A 20,958-nucleotide genomic window follows, 5' to 3' on the forward strand; every position below is an offset into this window, starting at 1 on the left:
TTACCCTCATCCATGTGGCATCCCTACACCCTGGTCTGAGGAGATGGGGGAACGCAAAGAGACCTCAGCCCAGCCCAGGCACCTCATTCTGCTCAAAGCCATCCCACTGCCACCCTTTCTCCAGATCCCATCTGTGGCAGTGGGCATGCGCTGAAATTTGGAGAAACCTAGAGATTTGCTAAAAGGTGCAGGCAATTGAGTCCTTGGCATCCCCAAACCGGTGTGCCCGCTCTAAACAGCCCCAAAGCCGTTTGGGATCCCCAGCTTGCATTGCCCACAGAAGGGACAGGACCCAGGAGTCCCAACGGCGGGTGGCTCTAGGCTCATTGCTTTTCATTTGTTTCGGTGTCCCAAAGCGTCACACTTGGTCCTTGCTGTTCAACATGCTTGGATCAATCTGCCTCAGAGCAGCTGATGGAGCCTGGGGCAAAGCCCCAGGAACCAAAGTGGCAGGAGTGAGGGCAGGGGCTCCTCAAGGGTTAACAGCCCCAGAGCAGCAATTCCAGCAGGGCTCGGAAGGAGGAATCTGAGTCAATAATTCCCAGTCTTGGAAATCATCATCATCTCTTCTTTCTCCACCCCCCCCTCCCCCCTTTTTTTTTTAATTGTGTAAGTATAAATAGTGCTGCTTGCTGCCCTCCATCCGTGGGAGCAGAAAGCCTGTTGATTTATATGGTTTTCCTGACATCACATGAAGTGGTGGAAAGCTGAATGGAGCCAACATTTTTCCTGCATTACGTAATGCCCCCTCCCTCCCTGCAGCCCAGCTTTGCTATTCCTGCAGGAGCCTGACTGTTCTTTAACCTTTGTTTATTTCAGCACAAACCCATGCTTTTTTTCTTTGCTTTTCTTTTTTCTTTTTCTTTTTTTTCTTTTCCTTTGCAAACTCCTGCTTTGTTTTTATTAGCAGCCATTATCTGTTTATGAAGCGGCAGCAGTCTGGCTCCATCGGTCGCTGATGGCTCCGGCAATGGCAGCCCTCATGCTGGAGCCCAGCCAGCGCCGCGGTGCTGAGCTGCTGGGTGCTGAGCATCACCGCTCCTCTGGATGGAAGCAAACAAAGCCCGGTCTCCCTGACCTCCTCCACAGCTCAGCAAAGCGGTGGGCGAGGGCTTGGGATGCTCCTCCAGATGATGCTCCCACAAAGCAGGGCTCCAGTTCCTCAAAGGGGACGGCACTCGACTTCCTCAGGGATGTTCCAGTTTTTCACCGGTACCGCTATGGAGCGAGTAGGATGCTGGTGGAGAGCCCTCAGCTTTATCTTTGCAGTATCGCACCAACCTGAAACTGGCCCCTCGCTTGCCGAGCTCTGGTCATGAGCTTTTCATCTGGCTCGGGAGCACATGTGAGATCATCTTCGGCCCCTTGCCCCCTCTCCGTTTGTACCAATTCTTCAAGGAATGTTTAAATTTTCCAGTCCTGTTCTTTCTAAATTTGGAGCGTCTGTTTACTCCCAGGATTTGGAAAGAATGTAGCAGTATCATCAGTGAGAAATCCCTCCCGGGCCTCTCCATCCTCCACCAACCAGCCTTCTCGGCACTACTGGTCCTGGCCCAGGTCTTCTCCAGCCTGGTGGTGCCGTGGCCAGGGATGGTCATGCCAAATGGTCATGCCAAATGCCATGGTGATGGCATTTGGTTTCAACCCCTGGTCTTCCCCACTGAAGGTGTTGGGTTTTCTTGAGGGACGTCTCCAGCGGAGTACAAAGCTTGAGTGCATCCTATTTTTGCCCAAGGCTGTGAAGATGGCTCACGTGGGAGAAGCAGTGGGAGCAGTTATGGGGAACGTGGGCATTTGGCAAACAGTGGAGTTGGGAGTTGGGAGTATGGTGAGATGAGGTTTGTATTGGAAGCTTACTCTTCTTGGTGAGTTCACTCCTCTTCCTAAGGGGTGAGCATTGGCCTCCCCGAGGAGCTGAGAAGCAGAGAGGAGGAAAGGCTCTCTCTCATCGTCATCCCTAAAGTGTAATGATGGCTGCAGAGTTGTAACTGTACAGCGGTCTTCATTTGGAGGGGGCTGATCTCATTCACAAGCCCGGAGCAATTATTGAGGAGGTTTGAGAACGAGGGAATTTCATATAAATCTACCAAAAGCCAGGTGACTTAAGAGCACATGAAACATACAGTGAAAAAAAGGAAGGAAAAAGGGAATCTACATTGCAAAAGCTGATCTGATCTACCCAGCGCCAACTGGGCTCAACATAGGCTGAAATAAGGGCCTGGGGGAAGGTGATTAAAAAGCAAAGAAAAAGCACTTTTTCAGAGGTGTGGTGTTAGGGGGGTTTGTTTGTTTGTTTTTGGGGTTTTGGGTTTTTTTTTTGCTGCGCTGGGACAGTCCTAAAATGAGCTTGGAAAATATCATCCAAAAGCAGAGGGAGAAGCACCCCGAGCACACATGTTTTGGGGTTTAGCTCAGAAGATGAAAGGTGGCAAAGGCAGCTCTCTTTATTCCAAGCTTGCTGGTGGGTTTGGTTCCCACAGAGCCTCTGCCGGGCACGTGGGTCTGAGGATGCTCATGGAGGCCGAGTGTGAGGGCTGGCTCAGGAACCCTTTGAGTGTGAGGTCTGAGAGCATCTGTGGGATTACGGAGTGAATCCAGCAGGCAGATCCACAAGTGTGCTCCTCTAAACTTCATCTAAAATCTACTCCTGTGAAGAAATAAAAGAGGATGCATGGACAAGTGTTCCAGAGGTGATTACACCCTGCTTTCCTCAGGAGCTCAGTGGTGGTGGTGCACAGGGGGGTACCTGCAGTGACTCGACTCTTTTGCCTGTCCTTAAATGCCAGATGTTCAGAGAGATGGATGCGGAGCATTGGCTATATGGGACCGCAGGGCAGGATGCTGCAGTGCTGGCTGCATTTGGGATGCTGCTTCAGGCCCAAGTCACCCAGTCCAGAGGGGTGAGGTGGTCCCTTCTCACCCCACCACCAGGGCCGGGAGATGCCTGCAAGGGTTTGGGCTCCCTTGGGACCATCGACCACATCCCTGGGAGGGGTTAAGCCAGGTCATGTATGTGTGAGCTGATTGTATTCCAGACCTATGCTCTAAACCTCCCTGTTTAGCAGTGCTGTCGTCAGACAACTTGTTTTTCCGATTCTATAATTACCCCATGGAGCTTCCCTTCCCCCTCCAAGCTGCGTTTTCAACATTTGGACCCAGAAAAGGCGAGCAAAACACGGCAGGGGGAAGAGATGGGGCTACAGAGGGGCAGCCCGCCGGTTGCTGAGACTTCAGAAGTCATCCTGTAATTTCATTTCTCATTTCTGGAAAGCTGCAGGGAGGAAAGAAACCTCCCCAGGAGGAGATTGCAACGGGCAGGAACCCGTGCCCGGTTATGATTTCCTTCCTTCTGAGAAACCTGCCTCCCCTTTTCCTGAGGCCTTGGCCTCCCACATGCAAAGGACGGCGATGGCGGTTCTTCCCAGGTCCTGGTGCTGGGTGGGGAGAGGAAATGCTGGCTGCGACCCAGAGGACCACGGGCAGGAGGGAGCAGGGAGTAAGGGCTGTGCTTGGAGAAAGGTGCCCGCAGGTCCACTGCCTGGACCCGGTGGAGGAAGAAGGCTGCTGCCTGGCTGCATTTATAGAGAGTAGGAGGTACGCGGGTCAAGTAGAAAACTGGGTCCAAATGCATCTTGAAATAGCTTGTGCCTAAGGCTCTTGCAAGCCTGAGTGAGTCCAAACCCACTGGCAACCAGAAGAGAGCAAGGGAAGGCGGGTGCATGCTTGTGGTCTGCTGGGGGGTTGGCAGGTTGATGATGGCACTCTGAACTTCACCACCTACCTACTATTGCCCCTCTGCATGGTCTGGTGATGACTTTCACCCCAGAAAGGTTCCAAATGTCCCTGGAAGCATTTAAGAAATGTACAGATGTGGCACTGAGGGACGTGGTTCAGTGGACGCTATGGTGGCAAGTGATGGTTGGACTGGATGAATGGTCATAGTGGTCTTTTCCAGCCTTAATGATTCTATGAAGAGCACCGGGTGTCAGGCGAACAGAGCTGCCCACCAGTAGGGAGATGCCAATGGAATTGGTGATGGACCACGTGGTCCATGGGCACGATGGGGATGGGTTAATGGCTGGACTAGATAATCTTAGCGGTCCTTTCCAACCTTAATGATTCTATTGTATTCTAGTCTGCACCCTCCATTGCCAGGGTGGGGGTGGCAAATGCGGGGCCACCACCATGAGTGGTGCAGGAGCTGCCCACCGACCGTTGCTTTGGGGAGAATGTGGCTTCTCGCTCTTCCAGCCTCCCTGGAGCATGCTTTGAATTTTCTCCAACCCCTGCCCCACATCTGATAATCATCAAGCCATATTTGTTACAACAACAAGGCTCATTAGGAGGCAGGCTCTGCTCGGGTGGGAAGGGGGGAGGGGAGAGCACTTAGTTAATGCCGATGACCTCATCTCATGTGATGTCATTCAAAGGAAAAACACTGAAGTCACTCGCATATGGCTCAGCCTGGGGTTTTTCAGCCTATAAAGCTCCAGATTTTCAAAGGCACAATGCATGCCCCCTCCCCCCCCCCCTCGCCTCCTCCGCTTACTATAATCCTGAATGATTTTCTGGAGGCCTGGGCTCAGACCAATAAACTCGCAACAAGCAGCGTGGAGACATATTAAGGAGTCCCACAGGTGGGAATGGGGGGATGTAAGTAATTCTCTCCCCCAGGACAAATGGAAAGCAGAATACGTACCAGTCCCGACCTGCCTCAGAAGTCCTCACGCAGAGAAAGAGCCCATTGGGACTGGGGAGGACTATTCATTAACACTGCCTCTTGCTGTGCTTTTGGAGGCATCTCCTCCAACTCGTGATCTTGCTCCTCCAGACCCGTGCTGACAGCTCTGGGGTGAGCCGTGAGCAGCCCATCACAGCTGCCTTTCCCCTGCCGTTGTTTGAGACCGCTCTGGGATGGGCATTCTGTGTGGCCGATGGGCTTAGGGACAGGGGCTGAGGCTGAGGGAGGAAGAAGAGCTGGCAGCAAGGTCTCAGACTCTGCCATGCAGCAGTTGCCTGTTATACACCAGAGGATAATTGTACCTTTCTGCCTCGGTTTCCCCTTGGAACGGAGGTGGTGGTATTTCCCTTCCCCCTCTTTGGGTTCTGAGCTACCCATCCCACGGACGTACACTGTTCCTGTGGCGTGGGGAAGGGGCATAGCCGTGGGGTACCCACCAACAGGGAGCAGGGATGAGAACGGGGGCGCAGCCATTAGCACGAACCCATTTCCTTCCCGGCGCTTCCTCCCTCCAACCCCCTGTCCCCAAATTAACCCAGCACGACTAAACCCAGCGGGCTGCGCGTGTCCTCCCGCAGCAGCTGCGGGAGGGGGGGGGTGAAGCGTGGCCGCATCCTGCGAGGACGGCGGGAGGAAAAAGAGCTGTTGCGCCTTTAAGCAGCGAGCAAAGCATATGTCAGGCGCGCAGCCCCTGAGTTATCCTGCGTGTCTGTGTGCTGAGTAAGGAATGCGGTTGCATGCCTGACCCGTTAGCTATGAGCCGCCGTGGTGGATGGATCAGCGGGGCTGCTGCTCATGTGCTGAGCTCATTCAGGCTGGAGCGGGAGCTGCACGCGCAGGCAGCCAGCGCAGCGCAGCGCAGGCAGGGGAAGGGGCAAAGCTGCCCCCCCCCTCCCCTCCAGCCCATCTCTCCTCTTTTTAGCTTTCTCTGAAAGCTGGCGCAGGGGGAGGCTCTGAGGGCTGCTGATTCGGCGAGGTGGCGTAGGGCTTTTTCGGCCCGCCAGCTGTTGTTTTGTTAGGGCGAGAGGTGCCCCCGCGAGCAGCGGCTCGGCTGCCTGGATGCCTGTGGACGTGATGCTCGCTCCCTCCGAGGACCAGTTCTGGACAGACGTGCGTGAGGGGCAGATGAAGCTGAAAATAAGGGTGCGGAGGATGAAGGAGAGCAGGGACATGCGAGGTTTGTCAGGCGGCCGGCTCCTCGCCTCGCGATGCGGACGGAGGGGGCGGCGGGAGGCAGCCCGGCCCCGGCTCGACGCGGGGATGGAGATGGGGAGCGCGGCGCGATACAAAGAGAGCGGGCGGCGGTGAGACCGAGGCGACGAGGAGCGAGAGCGCGCAACGGGCAGAAGCCATTTGGGAGGCGGCGGGACGCGAGCGGGCGATGCGCGGAAGAGGGGTCCGTCCCTCGGGTTTCCCCCGCGGTCCCCGAGGATGCCGCATCCCCGGTGAAGGGGAGCGGCGCGGGGCTGAGGGTGGGCGAGGGCAGAGGGGCGTGCGGGGAGCGACGGATGGAGCGGCGCTGCGGCTGCCGGCGGAGCCATTTCGCTTCGCTCGCGGTGCTGCCGCGTGCCCAGCTGTGGGTCGGTCGCTTTCAGCAAAGGGTTCGGCAGCTTATTGCCGTGCCGGGTGAAGGACGAGCAGGGGAGGGAGATATTAACTGGAGCAGCTTAAAAATCTGCCGAGCCCGGGATGACCTAAATTGCCGAACGGTTGAATCAAGAAACTTCCCCTCCGTCGCCACTTAAAATGGGAGCCTGCTAAAAGTGCTTGACAGGTTTTTGTGGCACGAACCGCATAACCCAGCGATGGTGTCATTAGTAATAAGTCAGTCCTGGAAATGATACGTTTTCCTTTACACAGAACGAGTAAGGTCGGTCCAAAGCAGCACAGTCACTGGAGGGAAATGAAACCCAGCAGCTCTGGGAGCGTGTCCGTGTTTGTGTGGGTGGAGGGCTTCCTTTCTGCTGCTTTTCCTTCTTTTTCTTTGAAGGTAGTTCTCCGCTCGTGCAGTGGGAGAGATGGGGTGGTGGTCCAGGACTGATCCTCAAGGTCACCCCGAAGCTGCTGGGGGTGATGCTTGGGGAAATGGGGAATTCATGCGAATCAGGAGCAGGGCTGATTCATCGGCTTTCTCATCACACCCGCTTGGAAAATAAAAGGAGCCAGCAATGGGAGTGATGAAATGTAGAGCTGAATGAAGGGAGGATGAAAGCAGAGCCCGAGCTGGGGAAAGCACAAGGGCTGGGCAGGATGGAGGGAGGGCGGCAGCGCAGCGTGTGAGGGGAGAGCAGCAGAGAGCTCCTCCATTGCACTGAGGTGGGTGAAAGCAGGAGCTGGAGAGGACCCGTGTGCGTGGCTGGCTGTGGTGTATCTAGGAGGGCCGTGCAGGATTGGGCTTAGGAATGAGTGCGGAAAGCACGCTTTGCAGTGACAGGCAGTACAGCAGGGAGGCAGCTCGTCCATTGCTGCAGCCAGGAGGTGGCAGCTGGCCAGGATGCAGAGCAGTGGGAATTCGCCCAGTGAGGCGGCACCAGGCATCACCGCTGTGGGAAACAGCAAGGGGATAGCAGGGGGAAAACTCAACCGCTGGCACCAGGAAGCTCTGAGGAAGCCGGGAGCTTCCCAGCGTGCAGTGAGTAATGGTGACAGTAAGCAGCATTGCATCACGGCGCCCGGCTCAGCTCCCACCCAGCACAAGCAGCGGGGAGCCGGCGCTTCACAAGGAGGGATTTTCCCAGCGGCTTGGAGGATGACATGCGCTGTGCCTGGCCTCTCTGCCACTCTTCCTTCCATTCGACCTGCCGTTGAGGCAAGGTCCTTGTAATGCCCCCAGATCTTGCCAAAACCTCCCAGAATCCCATTTTGGAGGCTGCAGTGCCGAGATGTGTGCTGGCGCGTGTGCCTGCTGCCCCTTGCCACGTGCCACCCTGGCAGCAGCTGCCAGCACTGCAGGCATCTTAATGAGAGCCGGGCAGAGCCTCTCTCAGCCTCCTCTTGGGAGGTTTGGGAGGGGTTAGGGGTCTTCAGCACAGCGTGGCAGCATCCCTACGCTTACTGGGCTGTTAGCTGGCGGGCACTGGGGCTGTGCCAGACTGCTGCAAAAGCTCTGGCACCTGCTTGGAAACCCCCAGCAGCTTCTTAATATAGGTGCAGCAAGGGTGGGCTGTAAAGCACCTCTTTAACACCTGCTGTGGCTCTCCTGCCTGCTCCTGGGCTGGGCGCTTGCAGCTCCGGTTGGCTGCTGCAGAATGGTGGCACGGTGCAGGAACATGTCACTTCTTCCCTATCTCCTTCTGGGCAGGCTGTTGTGTTTTGCCAGAGTTGGGGACACCCTCTGAGGCTGGAAAACGTATGAGGTGTTGCCGGTGTCCACGCCATGAGCTGCATTTCCAAATACTGGTGATAAGAGGGTTGTTCCCAACAAATCCACCTTCACTTGGAAGCTCTTTGGTGCACAGCAGGGAGAGCCTAGTGAAGATGAAGGTGGACGTGGGATAGCGGTGTGGGACTTCTCCCCTCCTCTGCTGGCTACCAGATACTACCCCATCCTCTGGGCCATGCGGCAGGGCTGTAGGTGATAATGCCCAGGATTATTTCTCTGGGGATATTGCTGAATGAGTCCCCAACATTTTGGGGTTGTTTTCACCCCCAGCTCTCCCCTGGTGCTGCCTCGTGGCTTCCTTCTTTGCCAGAAGCCCTCACCAGCAAGCCAGGCTATAGGCATCAGGAAGACCCATAAGCACCCACATACGTCAGATAGAACTCATTCCTGACCCTAATTGTCCATCTACCCAGAGCAAGGAAGACCACTGAGCTCCACTGCTCTCTCTGAACAAAGGCTGGGGTACGTGACCTGGGATGCAGAGGGGAAAGCCCAGGTATCGGTGGGAGCACTGCCAGGGACACTCACCGCCTTTGGGATTGTTTGGAAGAGCTGCTTTGCTTTCTAAAAATGCAAGGCATGCCGGAGCAGCCGGCGCAGGCGGGGTGAGCACTGCTGCGGGGTGGGACCGGCAGTGGGTACCCATCTCTAGGGTTTCCCCTGAGCAGCTGTGAGAGGGGTGGAGAGCGTGGGGGAAATGAGGACAGGAGGGATGGAAGCGCAGCTGGGGGAGGTTTGCTCGGGGCCGATGAGTGGCCTATGCCCCCACTGCTGCTTCTCGTGCAGGGCAGGCCAAGGGGGAGAAGGCAATGCCGGCGTGTCCCAGCCTGCTGTAGCGATGAGGTCACTGCATGCTCATGGCTTTTGAAGAGGGATCTGAAGCTGGAGGCGGCCTCGGGCGGCTCTTGATGGGTATGAGCAAGAGTGAGAGACTGGGGAACAGAGCACCGCTCTCTCATGCTGTACGTGTGCCCCGCTCCCCATAAGCACACCGGGTTTCTCTGGAAACCCCCCACATCATTGTGCACGAGTCACATCTGTGTCCCATTACACCCTACACGCCTGCAGAAGGCACACTTTCTTCACCATGCAAACCCTTCTCCCCCGGCTTCTCCCCACGTGTGCATGCAGCTCGAGCGGGGCAGCAACACGTGTGCAGGGTGCTGATTTACACTCCTTGGCAATGGGGACGCGGCACCGGGGTGAGTGGTAACCAGAGCTGCGCTGCACCTGTGCTGGGCCTCCTTCTTTTGCTGTGATTTAATGTCCCAGTTGAGAGGTGATGTCATTTCAGAGGGAGCCAGGGAAGAGGAAGTGCTAGAGAAGATGATAAGGTGCTTTAACTCTTTGCCTCCTGACTCGGCCAAGTTTTAAAGCTGAGCCTTGTGTTAGCCAGCAGCCAGGGAAATGTAAGAGAAAGGAGGAAGGTTGGCTGGAGGACGTCTTCTGGGGTTGATGCAGGAGCTGCTCCCCTGGAGGAGGCTGTAACTTACAAGATGCAAGGAGATGGTAATGGAGGGTGGTGTGAGTGTGATTTCATGCCGTGCTCTGATTTCCAGGAGTTTGCTTCAGAAGAAACGTCAGAACTGCCACAAAATCCTGGGGAAGGTATACTGAGCATGCTAAGTCTGCCCTGTTTCCAAGAGGAGAGGCTGAATGGAGTGGTCATTAGTGAGGGCTCCTTAAAAGGACTCATTCCCTTGCAGAGATAGGCAGTAGCGTTGAATCCTGTGGTGTTGGACCCAAAGGTAGGGACTTTCAAAAGGAGGAAGTACGCAGATCCCAGTCAAACCCCAAAGTCTTCGCTGCCCTTTGGGTGATGTGAAGCTGCATCCGCTCATTTTTATGGTTGGGAATACCTCTGGGAACGCTGGTTGAGCTGATAAAACCCGAGGTGCCTTCTATTGCAAAGACATATTGCTCAGGTGTCTTTTGCTGGAGGGGAATGAGGTTGGGCCACCGTCTCACTGTACCCTAGGGAACAGCATCACTGTGCAAGAGAAGTCATCATAGTCTTCCAGTGCTGGCAAAGAATTGCTCCATGTTTCCTTTTCCACATTCTGTATTTAGCTGTGTTGTGACCCGGCACACAAGAGTAGAAGCTGCGAACTCAGATCCAATTTCAGGCCACACCATTCACCGTAGCTGAGTCTTATACACTACAGAGCACAGCTCCACAAATCGAGGTAACCAGTGCCCTTATGCGACCACGCATGATGTGCAGCACTGCTTTGTGTTGCTACAGCAATGCTCACTGCCCCACTGAAGCCTCTATTCCTGCCGCTTGAGAGGGAAATTGGCTTTGGGGCAGGTTTGTTCCCATTTAGACCATGCATTTGATGGTGCCAGACACCATAGCATTGTCAGATGCCACCTACTGCAGCCCCGGCTGGGCGTTTGCTCTCGACAGTGGGCTTTGGTATGCTGGGATGGTATGAGTAGCTTGTTGCAGAACACTGGGCACCGCTTGCTGTCACATTCACCCAGGTCAGACTGTGAAAAATGGTGAGGAAATCTGTTCAAGATAAATTAAATTTCTCCCCTTCTGGCAAAATGTACACTGCAGCCCCCTCTCCAATTTTGCAGGCTCCCTTTTCTAATTAGTGCCACCGTGCAAACCAGGCCAGCCTTTGGCTATTAGAAAGGCAGGAAATCTGTGCACGATATCACTGCCAGATTGTGAGCCACCTCGAGTGCAATGGCCTACAGGTAGCCATGTGGTACTCTGGTCAGAAATCCCAGGCTCGGGCTTGCTCAGCACTAGCTTAGGCAGGTTCCTGTCATTTGTCTGGATGAAGCTGTGAAAAGCAGGAGGCAGTGCAAGGCTGTCTCAAGTTGCACCAGAGGAGGTTTAGATTGAACCTTAGGAGGCATTTCTTTATGGAGAAGGTGATCCAGCATTGGGATGGGCTGCCCAGGGAAGTGGTGCAGTTCTCATCCCTGGACGTACTGAAAAGATGTGTGGATGTGGTGTTAAGTTTAGTGATGGAACTTGGTAAGTCAGGTTAATGGCTGGACTTAATGGTCTTGAAGGTCCTTTCCAAACCTAGATTATTGTATGATTCTAAAATACCTCACGTGTGCATTAATATCCAACTGCAGCGGGAAATAAAAGAGCTGGCTCTTCTGTGAGTGTGCGGCACAGTCATTGCAGTGTGTCTGCACTGGTTAACAATGGTTGTTGAGTTTTTGTTCTGCAAAGCTCTGCACTCATCATGGGCAATTATCACCATTTCGTCCCCAGCCCTCCAGGTGACAGTGACAAGTACTGCTGGTCCCAGACTTGCTGCTGTGAGTTCAATGTCCCTGTTTTCTCTGCAGGAGGCTTTGCCACCTTCTCATCCTGTTTCCCGGGGCTCTGTGAGGGGAAGCCAGCTGCCATCCTGCCGATGAGCATCTCCCAGCCCTGCTTGCCTGTGGCCAACGTTGGCCCCACACGCATCCTGCCGCATCTCTACCTGGGCTCCCAGAAGGATGTCCTGAACAAGGTACAGCCGCATTGCAGAGATGTGTCTGCCCTGTCCTGCCTAGGAGAGGGCTGGGTGGTGACTCCTCCAGCTGTGAAGAGAACAAAAGCATGGGGATGGGCAGCTTTGGCCAGGGGCTTGTTCAGGAGACCCAAAAGTGGGCAATTTTTGGCTGGGGGAAGAGAGGAGAAAGGAGGGATGCTGCACTTTTGAAGTGCTGGAAGGGCAGCATCATGATGTCGTGGCAGGGAAAGAATTTTGTTTAAAAGGAAAATAACAACAAGAAGAAAGAAAGAGGATTTGCAGCTAAAATGCCACTGGGCATCTTCCACAGGCAGGAGGGAGCCAGGCAGACATTCTTGCTCAGGGCAGGAGCGGGTAGAGAGACCAGGAAAGCATAGCAGAACAGAGACAGAAAGGAGGGAGAGAAAAAAAAAAACCCTACATATATATATAGTAGAATGAAATGAAGAAGAAAAGTGCCAAGAATGTGAGCTTAGAAGCTGGTTGGCTCTGTGGAGCCAAGGCTGGGTTCGTTGGAGCCTGCTGGGGACAGCCCCTCTGTGAGCCGGGGTGGGCAGGGACTGGCCACCAGACAACCACAGACAAAATCTCCTGAGGGCCAACGTCAGCCGAGAAAATTTATGGTTTCCTTTCCTCCTCACCTCCTCTGAGGGTTTTGTTTATCTTTTGGAGCTGTGTTTTCTGCCAGCACTGCAGTGGGGTGGCCAGAAGATGCTCCATTCGTAGGCAGCAGAGTGGGGTCAAGTGCAGAGGTCACATAAAGGCAATGCTTCTCCTCTCCAACACGTTGAGAGGCAGCTCCATGCACACACTGACATATGGAAGGATTCCTCTACTCACAGATTTATTTTCTCCTCCTGTTTAATTCTGGATCTTCTCTGAAATAATTCAGGTCAGGCAGCTGACGCAGACATTCTCCATTCTTGTATGCAACCTGTCCTTGGCTGTACAGACAATACATAATCTGATGGGAAGGGGAAAGGACAGCCAGGAATTTTGTGTCAGCAACACATGTAGATGATGCTGTCTTTTGCCCTGGGAGGGAGAGAATGGAGCTTGATGTGGATATAGCAGTATGCACCCAGCAAGCCAGTTTCCTAAGGGATGGTCCATGGGTCACCCCTTTATTGCAATATTTCATCTGACCCTTGTTACCTAACATCTCCCTTATCCTGTCATTTTATTGACTCAGAAATATGGGCAGTGATCCACTGACTGAATGAAGCAAAAAGTCACAGAAAAAAGGTCCAGGTTCCCTCCAGAGTCAAAAAGAGGGAAGAGACGGTTCCTCTCAAGTGGGTGTTCTGAGTTATAAGTCACTAAAGCCTGAAATGAGTGGTTCATGTGAGCCTCTTGTAGGCTAAAATGCAGCACGATTTAGTGAAGAACTGTGAACAACTAATAAGGCTGCAAGAACTCCCAGTGCTTTCAGTGTGGGTTGGAGGTAAAAAGCTGAGTTGACATCGGTTATTATGGAGTGCTACTGATAACCAATTGGTTGGAGAGGTACCACTCCTCTCTCAGTGGATACTTTCTAAGCTTTCAGTGAGACTTTTCATTGGTCACCTTTATTACTTTCCCACATGGAAGACCTTTCCAGGATCCTTTGGTCATGCTGGGGTACCAAAGTAAAGATCTGCTGAGTTACAAACCTGCACCGTCTAAATGGGCACCTCTCTCTCAGCCAGTCTGTGCTGAGCATCAGTTAGGTAGCATCAGCTGGTTAGCCAGTTGGGCCAAGGAGCCAGCAGAAGACCCATAGGAGCAAATATTGGGATGGCTAACAGCCAGGAATGTGTGGAGAGGCACATAACTCAGCTGATCCTTCAATTCCTTCTCTCCCACCAGGACTTGATGACGCAGAATGGGATAAGCTACGTCCTCAACGCCAGCAACTCCTGTCCCAAGCCAGACTTCATCTGTGATAGTCACTTCATGCGCATTCCTGTCAATGACAACTACTGTGAGAAGCTGCTTCCCTGGTTGGATAAATCCATTGAATTTATTGGTGAGCTTTCATTACCATAATTACAGACCCATCAGTTAGCCCTCAAAATCTGGACTCTTTTTCTGTCCTCCACAGGCCTATTCCCAGCAGCTCTTCTCCTTTCACACACAGGAGCTGAGGGCTGGGGCAAGAGTCATTTTGCACAATGTCTGATCGCATCAATGTTTTCTCTCTGTTTTCTCTACCATGCTCCAGACAAGGCCAAGGTGTCCAGCTGCCAAGTGATCGTGCACTGCTTGGCGGGGATATCCCGGTCAGCCACCATCGCCATCGCCTACATCATGAAGACCATGGGTATGTCATCCGACGATGCTTACAGGTGAGCATTCCCCAGAGGACAGGGAGGGGTTGTGTTGGTGTGCCTCAGTCCGGGGAAGGAAAGCAGGCTGATCCCAGAAAGAGAGAGTGTTTGCTCCTTGAAACTGTCTCGCCTTGGTTGAGTTCTGGTGAAACCAAACCAAACCATTTCTTCACATAGTGCATGCAGTGATGAGAGCAGTAAAATAGTGTGTGGGCAGGCAAAACACCCAGAATCTGGGCAACCCCAACTTTAGTCAGGGAGATGCCAGCCTTCTTTCTTCAGAGGGTTCTGGAACAGCTGTTTACAAGGTGGATAGTGATAGGACAGGGGGGAATGATCTTAAACTGAGACTGGGGAGGTTTATGTTAGATATTAGGAGAAAGTTTTTTTTATACAAAGGGTGGTGACACACTGGAACAGGTTGCCCAAGGAGGCTGTGGACTCCCCATCCCTGAGGGCATTCAGGGCCAGGCTGAATGTGGCTCTGGGCAGCCTGGTCTGGTGGTTGGCGACCCTGCACATAGCAGGGGGGTTGAAGCTAGATGATCATTGTGGTCCTTTTCAACCCAGGCCATTCTATGATTCTATGATAATGTCTCTTCTCATAAAGAGGCCAAGAGATTAGAGGGTGACTTACTGAAGGACCAAACACCAACCAGGGCTGTCTGTGCCTCTTGGCAGGTTTGTTAAGGACCGCCGCCCATCGATCTCACCCAACTTCAACTTCCTGGGCCAGCTCTTGGAGTATGAGAGGAGCCTAAAGCTCCTTAAGGCCCTGAAAGCCCAGGGCGACCGGGGTGAGGGAGAAGCTCCTCAGGACCCAACTGAGGCGTCCGAGGCTGGCAGGCAGCCCACACCGTCTACCTCAGAGAAGGTTGAGGACGTACCGAGAAGCACAACCTCTGCACCCCCACCCAGTGACCCTGAAAGGCAAGGTGGGCCACCCAAAGTCTTGTCACCCACGGCACTGCAGCAGGGACTCAATGGCTTGCACCTTTCCTCGGAGCGCATCCAGGACACCAACCGCTTGAAACGCTCCTTCTCCCTGGACATCAAATCCGCCTACTCCCCTGGCCTGCGGCAGGACCCCCCAGGCCTACCCAGCACTGGGGAGGCCCCCAAGCTCTGCAAGTTGGACAGCCCCTCAGCGCCCAGCGGCCAGTTTTCCCCAGTGCCCGACAGCCCCGACCGGCCCAGTGGTCCCGAGCTCCTGCTGGAGGCCAAGGTGAGGCAGCGACGCAAGCATCGGCACCAAGCTGGCTCACCGGCCCACGGCCTCAGCCTCAACATCGGCTCTGCCCGTAAGAGCCCCGGGGCGGAGGACAGCCTCCAGCCAAGGCTCAGCCTGCCTGGCCCACCACAGGCCTCCAATGGCTCCTGGGGGAGCGTCCACCTCGAGTCCCCCAGCACCCCATCCTCTGAAGGAGGATGGTACTTTGGCACGGACTCAGCCAGTAGCGGTGGCGGTGGCACCGGCGGTGGGACGCTGTTCAGCGGCACCAGCCCATACCCCCCATTTGGTTGCAATGGGATGCCAGGGGGCTGCGAGATCAGACTGAGGGACAAGCAGCGGGCCGAGGCACGGGATGGGAGGCACAGCTGGCACGAGGAGGCTGGCGCCGAGAAGCAGTTCAAGAGGAGGAGCTGCCAGATGGAGTTCGAGGAGACCATGTCTGAGGGCAGGTCCCGGGAGGAGCTGGGCAAAATAGGCAAACAGTCGAGCTTTTCGGGCAGCATGGAGATCATCGAGGTGTCCTGACACCCATCGTGGGTGGTTAGAGAGAAAAGGGTGGGGGGATATTTAAGATGGGGAGAGATGCAGGGAGGGCGGGTGGGGAGTATTTATACCCGCGTGCGCATTTTCGGGAGCACGCACATCGAAATGAAAGCAAAGAGGAATGAATCCAGAGTCAGGAAACATCACGGTGAATGCTTAGTGTCCCTCCCTGTGCCCACCCTGGTTCTCCCACCCTAGCAGCCTCCAGCTCTCGGTGACATCACCCTGGGCTTTTGCACATGGAGCAGTGATGGGAGAGCAGCCCTCAGAGCCCCGTACTCGAATCTGGGGTGTAAAATTTGAAAGGGAAGGGGCAGGAATTACCATTTGGGGTTGAGAGGGTGAGCAGAGCCTGCTCCTGGCTGGAGCGGGACGTGGTCCCATGAGGACAGAGCACAGCATCACTCTGTCAAGGTGGGGAAGAGGCAACCCAGCTACCCCTCCCCACGCCCCAGCGCACTAAGCATGTGCCCCCGTGTTTCTCTGGCTGAGTATCCTAAAGATGCTGCACTAGAGCAGCCCTATACATATATAAATATATATTATATATAATATAAAGAAAACACACACACACACACAAAGGAAAAAAAGGTAAATGGTTTTACTGCGATTTTTATTGAGACGTAAATAATATTTCGATTTCTTTTTTGTTTTGTTTTTAATTTATTGAAGCTGTTTCATTCTGGCAATGATTTGCAGACAATGTGGGGCGGTACTTTCAGCTCTATTTTTACTGTGTATGGTATTTAAATCTGAAATACGAGTTTCTAAGCAATATCTGAGGCCTGTGGCTCCTTCTATAGATCATGTCGACGACAAAGATTTTCCCCCATTCCCTCTGAGCACAGCAAAAAGGGGACAGAAAACTCTTTGGAGCACTTTTTCTAGAAACAAACAAGTGAACAAGGAAGTCATAAAATCTTAAAACACAAACTGAGCCAGAAAACTCCCTTTCTGGAAGCTGCTGCCACTTCTTCGCTCCCTTGGTCCCTGTTTTCTTCCCCTACCCCATCTCAGCCATCATTCCCATCCTGGTCATCATCCCCTTCCCTCCCCTGTGCTGCCCTTTCTGGCTGGAGACAGAGAGGAGCGAGTCACTGAGATGGAGGGAAGGGCACTGGGCATCCCCAGGAATACGCATGGAAGGAGAAGGCATCCAATGCCACTGCAGCATTGGGAGGGGAGGTTGGTGGTGGTTGGGATTTCATCTAAGGGGTGCCTTGCCTGTCCTCCCCAGCCCCAAAACTCCTGGGCTGAGTTTTTCTAGGGAAACGTGTTTGCAGGTCCCTCCTTGCTTCCCGGCTGCCCTCACCAGTGGGGAGCCAAGACCTTGCAAGCCAATGCCCAACTCCAGGCTCGCTGAAAAGCTGCTTTCTGGAGCTGTAGGCACTGAGCTGCCTCTGCTGCAAAGCACATCTCTCCCTGTGGCTGTCTTTGCTTTCTCCCTCATCTTGCGCTAGCTTGCAAAGCTGATACCTCAGGGGTCTCCGTTCGTGCGTGTCTGTGTCCTGTGTCATCCTTTGAGCGTTCTTCGTTTCTGGATCCACTCTTTTTTTTTTTTCTCCCTTACCTTTGTACCTCCTTTTGTTGTTCTTTTCTATCTCTAAATCAACTTACACATGACAAAAATAAACGATCTCAGGTTAAACAGTGAACACAGCCCAGAGGCATGAGGAGCTGTGATAGAGCAAGGAGGAGCAGCTTGCCGCTCCCTGACCTCCTCTGCCTCCATCTGGGTGCCTGAAGCTGAGACAAGCCTGCCTAGAGGCTCATTTCTGTCTTCAACATGGCTTTATTCTTGCTGTTTTACAATGAGGCCATGCTGGGGAGGTCCCACATGCTCTCACTTGGTGCCCCAAGGTCCCCTGGGAGCGCACCACCATCCATTACTGCCTTCATCAAGCTGCTCAAGCCAGCTCAGTCATGCTGACCTGAACCTTGGAGTAGGTAGAAAGAGCGTTCCATCTCCTGGCCTTGCAGCTGCAAGCCAACCCTACGGTCTGAGAAGATGGTGATGCTAGTAAAGCTGTGCCAGGGCTTTTCAGCCTTTGCCTCCTCAGCTTTCAGCCACTTACACCCCTTTAGTTACTGCCTGCTCCACCAACCTCATTTAATGACAACCTCATTTACAATCTACTCTTTCTGCCTGTCATTTTTGTTGTGCATTCATTGAAACTTGAGAAATGTCCCCCTCCCGGCCACAAAAGGAAGATGAAATCATTCTCTACCCATCACCTCCATCTCAGAAGCTAAGCAGCTCTTCGGGAGTTGCATTCACTGTAGAGTCTCCCTGCTGGGCATTAATTTACAGAAAGAGGATGACAGGTTGGCATGGCGAGGCAGTAGCAAGCGTTCACATAACTCATCCCATTAGCTGGCATGGTGTGTTACAAACGTACATAAAAAGCAGCTGGAGTATGCCAGGAAGGAAAGGGTGAGTGTTGTGGATAAGACTCTGAATGTCTGCAGAGGCGGATGCGTGGTTTGCATTTTGTCATCTCTCTACCATGCCCTGGAATGCTCCTCAGCCGTGCGCGAGGCTTTAGGCACTATGGGTTCCTCTCTTCTCTGAAACCAGAGCAAAAAGAAACCTTTTAAGATTCGTAGATAGATCATAGCTGCCAAGAGACACTCATCACCCACCTCTGCAGTCTTCTTCCAAAGTCCTTCATGTTCATCCTTCCCCTTTACGTTGGGTGTGTGCACTAGAAGCCCTCTTGTGCAATGTTTTAAGGCGACATCCAGAAAATACCTTGTGTTGCAGCAGCCCTGCCTGAGCTGGGGCTAACCGCCAGTGCTAAACCTGAGCCAGGAGGGTCACCAGGAGGCTTGCAATTAACGTCAGTGATTTTTCCAATCTGCCTGATGGACAACTTTGTCCACGAATCAAAGAGTTGTCGTGAGGGTGGATGTGTTGGCTAGCAGTCCACCCCATCATCTTCTGACCAAGCCGTTTTATGGGCTCTTGCAACCAGACTACTCAATCCAAGTTTCACTGGGACCCAAATGGTGTCCACCCTCATCTGATGAGCGTCGATTTCCTTGTAGTGGCAGAAGTGAGCAGAGGAGAGGAAGGGTCTCTCCTTCTGAGGGAGGAACCATCAAAGCTAGTTAGGCACTGCAGCTGCCACATGCCCTGTGGTCCAGGACACCCCACCACGTCCACACCAGCGTCGTCCCTGATGCAGTGGTGGTGGTGTTGGGGCTTTTGACCATATGAAGGATGGACCAAACCACAGCTTTCCTTCTGGCTAGAAGGAACATCACTCCAGCCCCCTGACTGCCTCCAGGCACGAACCCCTCAGCTGGATCCTTCCCATCCACATTTTGGGGGCTGAGCAAACCTGGAGGGAGGGCAGTAATCAGGTTGGCAACACCGAGCCAGAGGCTTGGGTCGGAGCAGGCTCGTCCCCAGCCTCTGTGGCAGCGTCCCCAGCCACTGCTGCCTTCCCAACCCTTCTCTTTGTTTCTTTGGACGTTTGTCCCTGTTTCGTCTGCCCCTTAGGAGACTGTGCCCCACAGAACCCCCTCCCGCTGTCCCGTTCCCCCTACCATTCTTAATACTAATGATAATAAGCTATCAGTGTTGTCATTGCAATCTATGAACGATAGATTTAAGTATTTATGATTATTATTATGATTATTATGGTTATGATTATGTACTTTTTTGCTTCTTACTCTTTGTATGTTGCTCCTTGTTTCTCTGTTGTGAATAAACACAAGGCCCCATCACACCTTCTCTCTGCTCCCATGCCAGAGGAGGCAAACACAGCCCCAACAGACCCTAGTCTGAAGGTTTGGAGGGTGGTGCTTTCCAAGGACATAAAGAAACCAAACCTGGGGCAGATCCGTTCTCTTAACTCTTCCCTTCCTTCCTGCAGCTCCTCTCCCCCATACTGCCATCTGTTTGCAAGAGGCAGGAACCCACCAGCACCAGGAATGGAGAATTAAATGGCAAAGCATGAAGCATAAAGTGTTAGCCACAATGAGTGTTGGTTGGGCATCCTGCTCACAGAGGCAGCTCCCTCCAGGTCGTGGCCCCCTGACCTTCTGCTAGCTGCACCTTGAGGCTGCAGCACCACCCAGATGGGCTTGGGTTCTACTGCTGCCTCTGGTTTACCAGTCCCCCGCTCACCCCACTCAGCCGAGCCCACTCACTGGTGTTCCATCCCAGAAAGGTGTCACGGGCTCTCCTGGTGTCAGTATCCTCATGGTGCCAGTGCCTCTGTCTGTCTGAGGCTGATAAAGCACGATGCCGTTAAGCAGGCAGAGCTCTGACCTTGTTTTATGTACCCATCACCTAGGCTGTTTACACAGCCCAGAGGTTTTCAGGTGGCTGTAAGGGGAATATTTTGCTAGGAGGAGACACTGGGGAAAGGGAAGAGGAGCCCCACCTGCACCATGGTTTGAAATACTCTCTGTACCGTGAGCCCCATGAAGAGTCATCTTGATCCGGGGATTTTAACAAGGCCCTTCCCCATGCAGTCCTGACACAATCTGCTCCGTCACTACTTTGCCTCCTCGTGGGTTGGGCTCGTTCCCATCACCCCGTGCTGAACTCATTCCCGAGGCTGCTCCAGGACCAGAGCTCAGGTCTCAGCCGCAGAGAGCCCCTGCAGAGCCCGGGGTCCCGCTCCGGCATCACCCTTCCTACCTCACCTGTGCTTGGATGGGGTGGGAGCGGGCAGGGCCCCTCGCACCGCAGCTCAGCTCCCGCCAGCATCCCCACAGGACCCAGCCCTTCCTCTGAGAGCACAACACACGGATGGGGTCTGCATCCACTGCAGACACCGTGCAGGTCCTGAGCAGGGAAGATGCTCCGGCTGCTGATCCCACCGCATTGCCCCGTTGCTGCGGGTGGGACTGAACACAGCTCGTTTCGCCCGCTCGGACTCAGAGAGACGTCCTGCCTCTGCCCCGTCTTTATTTTATTTATTACCAGAGGCTGTAAGCAGCAGTGCTTCTCTACCCCCTCTTTCTTTTCCTTTCTTTTGTATTTTGGAACGATGTGTTGTAATAAATACCCAAATAGGTGTTTTAACAGCTGGTGTCGGCCTTGGTTTGTGGGGGAGCTGCTCAGGATGGGGCTGGAGGGTCCTGGTTTGGAGAAGGCGACGCGTTTTTGGCTGCATCCACCAGACCTGATGGAGAGCTGGACACGCAGCCAGACCCACATGTATTTATAGGGCCCTGCGGCTGGAGCGCGATTAATTCAAAGCATCAGCTCCAGAAAGCTGCATGCTTGCAGACCTCAGTGA

General features: G+C 53.7%; 1 protein-coding gene across 8 annotated transcripts in view; it reads left to right on the forward strand.

Annotated features, from left to right (window-relative positions):
• The window catches only part of DUSP8 (dual specificity phosphatase 8), a 39,670-nt gene extending 18,929 nt beyond the window's left edge, over nucleotides 1-20,741 (forward strand). For 7 of the 8 annotated variants that reach the window (XM_046942285.1, XM_046942286.1, XM_001232892.6 and 4 more), the window contains 4 exons: nucleotides 11,445-11,611; nucleotides 13,463-13,622; nucleotides 13,818-13,941; nucleotides 14,605-20,741. In XM_046942285.1, the coding sequence (XP_046798241.1) occupies nucleotides 11,445-11,611; nucleotides 13,463-13,622; nucleotides 13,818-13,941; nucleotides 14,605-15,682 (1,529 nt within the window). In that variant the 3' untranslated portion in view covers nucleotides 15,683-20,741. Of the gene's footprint in view, nucleotides 1-5,549; nucleotides 5,919-11,444; nucleotides 11,612-13,462; nucleotides 13,623-13,817; nucleotides 13,942-14,604 lie in introns of those variants that run through there. The other variant, XM_004941446.5, reaches the window with a different exon arrangement.
• Nucleotides 20,742-20,958: the final 217 nt, after the last annotated feature.

The sequence above is a fragment of the Gallus gallus genome, chromosome 5 (genome assembly GCF_016699485.2).
Source record: "Gallus gallus isolate bGalGal1 chromosome 5, bGalGal1.mat.broiler.GRCg7b, whole genome shotgun sequence".
Taxonomy (NCBI): Eukaryota; Metazoa; Chordata; class Aves; order Galliformes; family Phasianidae; genus Gallus; species Gallus gallus.